At 46.5% G+C, this 11,945-nt stretch overlaps 1 protein-coding gene across 1 annotated transcript in view; it reads right to left on the reverse strand.

Moving 5' to 3' along the window:
* Window positions 1-6,311, reverse strand: part of LOC137432243 (ras association domain-containing protein 10) — a 45,367-nt gene extending 39,056 nt beyond the window's left edge. The window contains exon 1 of the mRNA XM_068123999.2: window positions 5,895-6,311. Within this exon, the coding sequence (XP_067980100.2) occupies window positions 5,895-6,203 (309 nt within the window). The 5' untranslated portion in view covers window positions 6,204-6,311. The remainder of the gene's footprint in view (window positions 1-5,894) is intronic.
* Window positions 6,312-11,945: the final 5,634 nt, after the last annotated feature.

An 11,945-nucleotide genomic window follows, 5' to 3' on the forward strand; every position in this document is an offset into this window, starting at 1 on the left:
GGTTTCACACTCGCGCTCCGATGTGCCCTCTCGCACTCGCGCCACCACCAACTCAGGTGTGCTTTCTCGCACACCCTCGCCGTTCATCCCATACGTGCATCCTCGCACCCGCTCCACCACCAACTCACTCCTCATGTCACACTCCGTACACCCCGACGTGCATTCTCGCTCGCACTCGGTTTCACACTCGTGCTCCATTGTGCCCTCTCGCATTCGCGCCACCACCAACTCACTCTCCATACACCCTGACGTGCATTCTCGCTCGCACTCGGTTTCACACTCGCGCTTCGTAACACGCTCACCCCTTGACGCACACTTTTTTTTCACACGCGTGCTATTTCCACTCACACGGGACCCTTCACCAACGCCCGGGTGCCATATCGATCCCAATCGCGCGACAATTCTCGTCGCCAAACATCCTTCCACAAAATCTCCCCGCACAATACACAGCACGACTCACCTGGGGGATCCTTTTCTCCACGCGCACCTGCAAACTTCCATTTGGGTTAAGCACAGCATCGTGATGTGAGCAGGGACTTTGTACAGTTTCCATTCCTTCCTCCGATTCCTGGGCTACTTCCGTCGTCTCTTCAATTTTAATCATACACTACTGCTTTTTCTTTATTCGCCACGACGACCGCTGGCTTTAATAAACTTCCCTCTTCTACCTCAGCGGTCGCCGGCTGCCCCATACCCCGGGTTGCGCTTTCTACCCCGGTCCAGTTACCCGTGCTTTTCTCCACTTCGCCCAACCAGTGCTCCTCGACCGCGTTACCTCGTCGTGCACCCTTGGGACCTTCTCGCCCACCATGCGATCCATGGTCGCCCCACATTTTTGCATGCGGTCACCCATTCTGTCCCCAATTTTGCCGATTCGCTCCATTTTGCTTCCTAGTCTCTCAAATTTATTTCCCAACTGTTCGCTGGTACCCCTTGCTTCGTCCCTCATTGCCCCCATTCGGCCATCCATTCGCTCACTATTAGCCCTCGCTTCGTCCCTCATTGCTCCCAATTGGTCTCCCAGCCCCCTGTTCTCTTCCATGATGGCCCGCATTTGCAGCATGAATAGGCCCCAGTCCATTTGCGGCGCTGCTACTGTCACAGGCGCGGCAAAATTTGGTGCCGCTGTAACCACGAAGCGCGAGGGCGCCATTTTGCGCGCCTGACACCTCCTCAACCACCTCACCATTGCTCTCCTCCATTTCCTCCCTCTGTTCCTGGGTTACCCCTAACCCCTCTTCTAGTTCCCCCACCGGCATCCCGCCGCCTTGACTATCCATGGCACGATTTCCAAATTTAAGATTTTAAATAAAACAAAATTTTTGGGCCACCGGTAATTTTGAGCGCGCCATTCGTGCTTCAGGTCCGAATCTCACTCCCAGACACCAATTGTTACGGACCGCGGATAAGGTGTTGATTTGCCGAGCGGATGGCGGCCGCGGCCCGAACTATTAACAATGAGTAAGACCCGATTCCTTAAACGTGGGCCAAATCGTGCCACAGATATTCAATGGGGAAAAGACAAAGGCGACACGGATGTGAAGAAGAGGAAGACAGAAGTAGGAAATACGAATATAATTTATTTGCTATTTACAACCAAAAGAAACCAAGGAGAAGGAAGGATAATAAAATAATTTACAGAAGAAATCAAGGAGACACAGTGAAAATTCTAGCTTACCTATTCAGTCTTGCTTAGGAACCCAAGGACAAGACAAACAAAGACGGACTCACACGAATGGGGAATTTGCAGGCAGGAATGCTCGGAAGGAGGAATAGCTTGGCGGGAGAGGAAGGTTCAGCGGGGATCAGTCGGGCTGGAAGCGGACAGCCGCCGTCGATGCTCGAGCTGGGATCGCCAAAACCGCCGCGGTTCCAAACTGCACGGCGAAGCTCCTCCGGTGCAACTCTCTCTTGGCGCTTCTCACTTGGCACTTCCCACTTCGCACTTGTTCCTGCGCACTTCGCCCTTAGCACTTCGCACTTCTGCCGTATCTCGAACTCAACTCTCTCTTTGCACTTGTGTCAAAGGCTTCCCCGCGCTTCTTATAACGCCCGCGGGCGATCAAGCCGCCGGCCTCTAGAACACACCCATCGGTGAGCTCGCCTCGGCCCTGATTGGTCAGCACGGGCTCTCTGGCTCCGCCCTGGATTCGGCGGCTCCTCCCCCTTCTTCTCCAAGCCTACCTCGTGGCTCATGGAGTCGCGGTGAAAACCGCCCAATAGCTGCGGCGAATGCAGTTGGCAATTGAGGCTTTATTAAATGAAAATGAAAGGGGATTTATCTATTTGAATTCGGTGCAATGGAGTGTCAACTAGTGGGAACAGAGCCTTAACCTACATAGAATAAGGAAATAAACTACCAACAAGAAGGAAATCTAAGATTGGCTAACGTGATTGTTTATGACCTAATTATGGGACGCACTTTGACCTTTATACACAACTGGAGGAAGGAGGGCGATATTTTTACAACAATTTACACAACAATAAAAAACACAATTCTCATATCCACAACAATATATATATATATATATATATATATATATACATATATACATATATATATATATATACATACATACACACACACACACACACACACACACACACATATATACACTACATGGCCAAAAGTATGTGCACATTCAGACATCTCATTCCAAAATCATGGGCAATAATATGGAGTTCCCATACCAGGACCAGGTACCAGGAAGTACTAGGGCAACACCAGGAATATGGAAAAAATATGGAGTTGGTCTCCACCCCCCCCCCCTTCCCCACCCCCGCCCCTCACCCTTTGCTGCCTCCACTCTTCTGCTGCCTCCATAACAGCCTCCACTCTTCTGGGAAGGCTTTTGACTAGATGTTGGAACATTGCTGTGGGTATTTGCTTCAATTCAGCCACAGGACCATTAGTGAGGTCGGGCACTGATGTTGAGCGATTAGGCCTGGCTTGCAGTCGCCGTTCCAATTCATCCAAAAGGTGTTCGATGGGGTTGAGGTCAGGGCTCTGTGCATGCCAGTCAAGTTCTTCCACACTGATCTCGACAAACCATTTCTGTATGGATTTCGTTTTGTGCATGGGTATCTGTCATGCTGAAACAGGAAAGGGCCTTCCCCAAACTGTTGCCACAAAGTTGGAAGCACACCATTGTCTAGAATGTCATTGTGTGCTGTAGAGTTAATATTTCCCTTCACTGGAACTAGGGGGCCGAGCCCAAACCATGAAAAACAGCCCAGACCATTTTTCCTCCTCCACAAAACTTTACAATTCGCACTATGCATTCGGGCAGGTAGCGTTCTCCTGGCATCTGCCAAACCGCCAAATTTGTCCGTCGGACTGCCAGATTGTGAAGCGTGATTCATCACTCCAGAGAACGTGTTTCCACTGCCCCAAAGTCCAACGGTGGCGAGCTTTACACCACTCCAGCCAACGCTTGGCATTGCGCATGGTGATCTTCGGCTTGTGTGTGGCTGCTCGGCCATGGAAACACATTTCATGAAGCTCCTGATGAACAGTTGTTGTGCTGACCTTGCTTCCAGAGGCAGTTTCAAACTCGATAGTGAGTGTTGCAACCAAGAACAGACGATTTTTATGCACTACGTGCTTTAGCACTCGTCAGTCCCGTTCTGTGAGCTTGTGTGGCCTACCACTTTGCGGCTGAGCTGTTGTTGCTCCTAGACGTTTCCACTTCACAATAACAGCACTTAGTTGACCGGGGCAGCTCTAGCAGGGCAGAAATTTGACGAACTGACTTGTTGGAAAGGTGGCATCTTATGACGGTGCCATGTTGAAAGTCACTGAGCTCTTCAGTATGGCCCATTGTACTGCCAATGTTTGTCTATGGAGATTGCATGGCTGTGTGCCTTATTTTATATATATATATATGTATATATATATATATATATATATATATATATATATATATATATATATATATATATATATATATACCTGTCAGCAATAGGTGTGGCTGAAACAGATAAATCCCCTAATTAGAAGGGGTGTCCGGATACTTTTGGCCATGACGTGTGTATCTATATTTATTTATATATATATAATTGATATATGTGGGAAAATTACATGCCCAGACCAGGAATCGAACCCATAGCCTCTGGAAAACCGTACCGAGGGGAGGTGCATCCACTTGGAACAAGTCCTTGAGGAGACGCTCGAGTTGGTTGTTGCACCGAGCCATGGGCCAAAGCAAAGGAATGGTTGGGGTTTACATTAGATTAGACAGTAGGGTTAGCGACAGAAGATAGGAGTAGTGATTGTACCGTTTATAGAAGCGTCAGGGTTTTAGGGTAAGCAAGACTCAGGAGGCGCAGAGAGATGGACAGGATTAGGGGACAATTAAAGGAAGAATGGGAAAGAGTGGAGGGGGGAGTGGCAAAATAGGACATATTAGGAGGACTAGAGGTGGCTCACATATTGGGAGGTTTCAGGAGGTTGGGTGGCACGGCCACGAGGCAAGTTTGCCACCCCTGGGGTGATACAGGAGGTTACATGTGGATAGAGAGGTTTATTCCTACTTTGCCTCATCGTGTGCACCAAATTGGTTAGATGTCAGACACCTGCTGCGGCACCCTCAACTCGGACCATTTGGTGGTGTCCCTACCAAAAACACTGCTCTCTGCTCTCCAAAGACATCTCAATCTGTGTTGTTGCTTGCACCGAGTTACATGCACAGAACCATCACCTGGTCTACCTGTCTATCCATCAAAACTTTCCAACATTACAGTGACAGTAGTCCCCCAAGGTGGTCTTTTATACAGATGTCCTTAACTAGCAATATCACTATTCAGGGCAGCCAATTGTCAGTAAATTACAACAGGCTTGATTTCATTAACAAGAAATTTCATAATTATTGGCTGTTCCATCCCAGTTATGTCACTTGCCATCATCTCGATATGCACCCACTCCCCCCTACTCGTTACTTGCATGTTATAGATTCTGTGACAATCCCTGATTCCAGAGCATCATTGTAGCTAGGGATGTCAGCAGTAGCCTCCAGGTATCTACGCTCTCCTCTGAGGTGTCTATCCTGTGTTTCAGGTCAGCCCAGAAACTTAATGTCACTCACCCTCGTATTTTACAGGTAAAACGTCACATTAATGTCTAGTTTAGCATCCATCCGATGGACCGACCTGGCGTCCTGTCTGTTAGCATCACTAGATCCGATGGTGTCCTCAGGGGTGGGTGGGCAAGCTTTCACCAGCACCCTGAACAAATTACAAATGTCTGTCTTAACCTGTCTTAGAAGGAACAGAGAGGGAGAGAAGGAAGTTTTGAGGAGACTGGAGGAATCCAAGGAAGGTGAGGGAGGCGGAATACATGGAGCTTATGAATCGGTGCGTATGGGAAGTAGAGAAGAGAGAGCGGAAGGGGAGAAGAGGAGGAAAGTGTGGGGGCGAGGAGGGATTTAAACATATTTTTTTTGCCATATTTCCGGGCGCAAGAAACGGAAGGCAGATGATAACGTAAATCAGGTAAAGTATAGATCAGTATTCCAATAATTTAGTCGGTATATCATTTCCAGGTCCATGGTTTGCTTGGTTAATTTTGTTCCTTTCTCTGCCATTTCTGACAACGTGCCAGCGACCGCGTGGAAGAAGAGGGCATTGCTGGTATGTATCCATGGCAACCTCATCACAACAGCTCTCTTGGCACAGCAAATACGTGTCATTGTCAAAGCTAAAGGGTTTTGCTGATATTGCGGCGAAGAAAGTTTGCATTTCATCGACGTTTAAACAGGTTTTGTACATGAGGGGGTCTTTATGATGGTGGAGCCTATACCTGGGTCGGCAGTGCACCTGTCCAATCTCCTAACACAATTGCTATATCATAAAACTTCTCGAAACGGCCGCTTTGTGAACACGATGGATCGCAGTACCTTAGCCTCCGAGGTCCTGGCCGTGTTGCTCTTACGCACGAGCACGAAGCGCACGTCGCTCTGTTCGCCCCCCCAGGCCCACCAAAGGCGCAAGATGCGGGTCCGCTCCGGTAACAGCCTCTCGCAGCCTCTCCACTGCTCCAAGAGGGCGAACTCGTCGCTCAGAGGCGGCACTTCGCTCGGGACTAGGTCTTCCTCTGTGCGCAGCAATGCCCGGACCACGTCGGTACTCGTCGTGCGGGCGCTCAGTCCAGAGACCACGCGTCTCTCTCCGCGTAACCACACGGGGACAGAGCGGGGCTTGGACATTGTTCCTCATGGGAGTTGTGGAGGGGTAGGGGTTGGGGGTGGAGGTACAGCAGGTGAACCTCGCCACACTCGTTTTTCCCGCGCTCTCCCTTTCGTCCGCTTTACTATAGGTACCCCTGACACCGCCCCGCAGAGTCCACTCATTGTCGCTCATGTCTCCTCCCCCACTCTGTCTCCTCCTCTGTTACTCCGTCCAACCTCCTCCATTGCTCTCAACTCCGCAAGTCTGCACCTGCAAGCACGATCATGTCAGGTCATTACGAATGGTCTTTTGCATCATATGGTTTTCCAGAACGATTCAAGTCAATAGAAGCAGGTGCTTCTTGGTGACCACAGTGGAGTATTCCCAATTAGGGATTTAAACATGAGCTCGGAAGATGATTAATAGTGGAGCACTTGGCTCGGCTTCTTTTCACGAATATAAACTCCCCAACAATGATGTTCCATGGAAGTGCATGAAAGGCTCACGAAGGGAATGTCGGATCGCAGGATGACATCCAGGCAGGGATGCTCCGCTTGCTGGTCCATGTCAGTATCCCGGGGTAACCGGGCACGTTCTCAGCGCATCCTTGGTGTCCCAGACATACCGGGAGCTCTCTCGCGCCACTTCCCGCAGACAAAGAGTCGCATTGTCCTGGAGTGGCCCGGCCCAGGAATCAGACGAACAGACGCTGGAGGCTCGTCCATTCCACTCTACTCTGTCCCACACAAAGCAAACCAAAGGACAGGAATCCATCGTGTGTAAATACATAGGATGTAAATGGCTTCCATTTCTTCAAAATAAAATACAGGCCTATACAAAAATCATAGATAATCCTTTCCTTGTTCTGTCCTGGAAAAAAAACTTGCTGCCATTGAAAGAATTACCTTACCGCAGGTAACCAATTAGCACTTACCGAAGAGAGTTGGACATTTCACAAACTCCGGAACTATGTACAATTACGACACCCGGGCAGGAAAGCTGTTGCGCGGAAAGTTGCACATAAGGTGTACCTGGAAGAGAGGACATCCGCAAAGGTTTTCAGCTTGACAGGTGTGAATAGCAAGAAATAACTTTTCATGGCGGTTTTGTTTTATAAGCAATTGTCGGCTTTGGAGAAGACACCTTATGTAATACACTTCACGGATAAATCACACTTCTTTTCGAAAGATATCCTCTATAAACACGAGACTTGTTTATCATTAATATTAGCGTGACTCGATGCGCCTCACCACACATCGTTTCAGACTTCAGAGGGATAGGCATCTTTGACCATTTCGGTGTATTTTGGGTCTTCAGGGTATTTTGGTCTTCAGGGTCTTTTGGGTCTTCCTGGTGTTTGGGTCTTAGGGCCATTTGGGTCTTCAGGGTATTTTAGATCCTCTGGGCCTTTAAGGGTATTTTGGGTCTTTGGAGTATTTTGAGTCTTCGGTGTCTTAAGGGTATTTTGGTTCCTCTGCGTATTTAAGGGTCTTTGGGGTATTTTGGTTCTTCAGGATATTCAAGGGTATTTTCGGTCTAAAGGCTCTTTAAAGGTCTTTGGGGTCTTCAGGGTGTTTCTGGTCTTCGGAGTCTTTTGGGTCTTCCTGGTCTTTTGGGTCTTCGGGATGTTTTGGCTCTTCATGTGTTTTGAGTCTTCATGTGTTTTGGGTCTTTGGGGTCTTTGGGGCATTTTGGGTCTTCAGGGTCTTTTGGATCCTCTGGGCCTTTAAGGGTATTAAGGGTATGGGGTCTTCAGGGTGTTTCTGGTCTTCGGAGTCTTTTGGGTCTTCCTGGTCTTTTGGGTCTTCGGGATGTTTTGGCTCTTCATGTGTTTTGAGTCTTCATGTGTTTTGGGTCTTTGGGGTCTTTTGGGTCTTTGGGGCATTTTGGGTCTTCAGGGTCTTTTGGATCCTCTGGGCCTTTAAGGGTATTTTAAGTCTTTGGGGTATTCGGGGTCTTTGGGGTCTTCAGCATATTTTGGGTATTGGGGGTGTTTTGGGTCTCTCGGGGTATTTTGGGTCTTCCGGGTCTTTTGGAGCCTCAGGGCCTTTAAGGGTATTTTGGGTATTTGGTGTCTTTGTGGTCTTCTGGGTTGTTAGGGGTCCTCAGGGTCTTTTGGGTCTTCGGGGTGTTTTGGGTCTACTGGGTCTTTTGGGTCGTCGGGGTGTTTTGGGTCTCTCGGGTCTTCAGAATCTTCAGGGTCTTTGTGGTCTTCAGGGTGTTTTGGGACTTCAGGGTGTTTTGGGTCTTCAGGGCGTTTTGGTTCTTCCAGGTCTTTTGGGTCTTCCAGGTCTTTTGGGTCTTCCAGGTCTTTTGGGGTCTTCTGGGTGTTTTGGTTCTTCAGGGTGCTTCTGGTCTCCGGGGTATTTTGGGTCTTCGGGGTATTTTGGGTCTTTGGGGTGTTTTTGGGTCTTCGGGATGTTTTTGGGTCTTCTGGGTCTTTGGGGCCATTTGGGTCTTCAGAGTCTTTTGGATGCTCAGGGCCTTTAAGGGTATTTTCGGTCTTTGGGATGTTTTGGTTCTTCAGGGCCTTTGGGGTCTTCAGGGTCTTCAGGGTCTTTTGGGTGTTTTGGGTCTTTGGGGTATTTATACGGACCGGGTCTTCGGTCTTGGGGGACTTAAAGGGTCGTCAAAGGTCTGAGGGGTCTCAGTAGTCTAAACGTAATTAAGAGGGAGTTAATTTTATATTGAAGAAGAAGAAGACGTTTTGGTCGCATATAAACAAAAATAACCATATACGTTTGCTCTATTATAATGAGATACTATTCATTATACTTGGGACTTACAACTTTATAAGTTTTACATCAGAGAAAAATATCACATAAAAAAATGGAACTTCTATAATTACACAAGTTTTAAAAGATGTCGGTAATTTGTTTAATCACTCATGAAAGTTCCTTTAAGAAAGTGAATTCGTTGCTTCTGCCGAACTTCATGGATGTCCCCAACTTTGATAATTAAAATATAACAGCACTCTGTAGAGAGCGCATGCCTCCTCCAGGTTGAACGCTAGGTTTTCATATCATTTTCAGGTATCCTGCTGACAGAAACGTAACCTTTGTGCACCTTTGGGTGACGTATTTGGTAATAGTAAAAATAACTACATGGTGTTCTGAGAATACCTATCCTGCGCAGTCGTCTTGGTCTAAGCCAACTCTTATGTTTTCTTTAATGGGTTATTTTCTTTGATCCAATATGGCTACCAGACCACGTGACCAATGACGTCATACATTTACATTCTCGAATACAATTGTTGCGCAGATCACACTCGAAATTTGAAACTGATCGGACTAAGCGTTGTACGTATTGCATAATTATGATGTCATAATTAAGGCACCAATGACGTCACCGTCAACAAAACTTATTCCCCATGCGGAGTTCTTTACAATGAGCCATGTTTCAATTTTTTTTCCCCATGGAGCAGTTTCGGAGATGTACAGGTCCAATGTTTTTCGGTTTTGCAAGACTAGCAACGGTACCCGCCCTATGGGCGGGGCTTCAATTGGGAGGTGGGGCCTCAATTGGGAGGCCCAAATGAAAAGACAAAATATCAGAAATTGAAGGTTTTTTTTAAATTTTGAACGATTTATATAAACATCCGTTAAATCATATCACATGCAAATCATCAAAATCTAAACAGTATTTGTGGAATTTAAATAAACGCCACATCACTGTTCATATCGGTACAGTATATATTATTCCCTCGTGTTTGGAAAAACTGGAAAATTGGAAAATTGGGGGGGGGGGGGAATGGGAAAAAATATATATCCTATTTTACTCCAGGGGGTTCCAGGATTACCCACCCAAAATTTCGTTGCGATCGGTTCAGCCGTTTTTGCGGTACCTGGGAACAGACAGACAGACATTTGGTGAATTATAGTGAGATGGCACCCTTACCACATTATTATGACGTCACAATTATCATTAAAAATTCTACATGAATAGACGCATACGATGGTGAACATTTCCTGTCAATCGGACCAACGGATGCCAGAAAATTACTTTTAAAAATGCAGACATGTACATATGCACGTACGTAACCGATCGTTTAAACCCGCTTTCACTTCGCGAACGCAGGGTAAATGTCGTATCCGGATCCGGATTCGGATATTCACCAAAATCTAATCAATTCATCCATGTCACACTCCCAAATTGTCCTCAACGTTTCGTCTGAATGCGTCCATAAGTATTTGAGATATCCTGCTCACAGACAGACAAACAGACGGACGTACCACCAAACTGGTGACAACATAACCTCTGTCCACCTTCGGTTATAGAGATAATGACATTTTAGGTTGCCCTGCTTGATATTCCCTTCTGGAGGTGCAGAGCACAGAGCAGCCTGGGATTGCAGGTGTAAATCCGATATGTTTCATAATTTGCCAATTTCATGCAGAATTACACGGATGTCTCCAAATGCCTTTGTTCGATATTCTAGATGTGTCAACAATTTTTTTTCCCTAACTCTAAAAGAACAGCATACATTTAATTATATTAATGAACGTTTTCAAAGTAATGACAAAAGGTTTATCTCCAGGTAGTGTAACATTGCCAAACTAAGAAGGTAAACTAGAACGGCACTCAGTAGAGAGCACACCTCCGCCTGGTTGGCCATATCACTCAATTGTGAAGAATCACTTAAAAAATTAAACGAGCTGGATCCGGATCCGGATCCTCACCAAAATTGATTCGATTTTTCCGTGTCACACACACAACCTGTCCAACAAGTTTCGTCCTAATCCATCCATAACTTTTTGAGATATCCTGCTATATGTTGTTTTTAGCCCGATCATTCAATGGTGAAGAATCACTTAAAAAATTAAATAATTATCATATCCGAATCCATATTCAGATCTTCACCAAAATCGAATATCTTTGTCCTTGTCAGACACCCAACCAGGCCACCAAGATTCGTCCTTTTCCATCCACAACGTTTTGAGATATCCTGCTATGTATCGTTTTTGGCCCCATCTCCCAATGGTGAAGAATCACTTTAAAAAACTGATAGTAGTCGGATCCGAATCCAGATCTTCACCAAAATCTAATCATTTCGTCCTTGTCACATACGCTACATCTCTGCCTAATTTCGTACGAATCCGTCCACAACTTTTTGAGATATTTTGTTCACAAACGGACAAACAGACTAGAAATCGGTCAGAGACCGAGGACTTGCCAGAATGTACTTTTTTATCGGCCATTTTGGATCAAAATGGCGGGAAATCTATATCTATGCATGTATATTCTTGAAATCTAGACATGTATACTCTTGCCGGCGGTGTATACCTAGCAGCATAGCCAGCATAGCTATCTGGGCAGAGTATAAGCTAACAGATCACTGTCTCCATCGATCTTGCGAAGGCCGTAACACTTATCGGCTCAAAATCCTTTTAACTGTTGACTTGGTAGTTTTTACAATGAAGGAAACACGTATCGGGAGTACATACGACATAGCGATTGTGAATGTGACAGCTCTGAGGCGTCTTTCGCTTCGCATCGCAGTGCCCAGCGATGTGTAACTGCAATGTGTAACCGCGTGAGCATTCGTTGCCTGCTAACCAATGACAGTTTCCATGATTTTCACATTTTGGGTGGCCTTGAGCTTGATCTGGGCCGAGAGAGTTAAAAAAAAATTGGGCACAGTCTATTCCAGGGCAAGGCAAATATGTGTATAAAGTATGGCGATGCTATGTGCAACGATGTAGACGTAGTACTGCACACAAACAGACAGACAGACAGACAGACAGACAAACCAACCAACCAACATACTAGCTGGAATTTTT

The sequence above is a fragment of the Myxine glutinosa genome, chromosome 8 (assembly GCF_964187855.1).
Source record: "Myxine glutinosa chromosome 8, kmMyxGlut1.1, whole genome shotgun sequence".
Lineage (NCBI taxonomy): Eukaryota > Metazoa > Chordata > Myxini > Myxiniformes > Myxinidae > Myxine > Myxine glutinosa.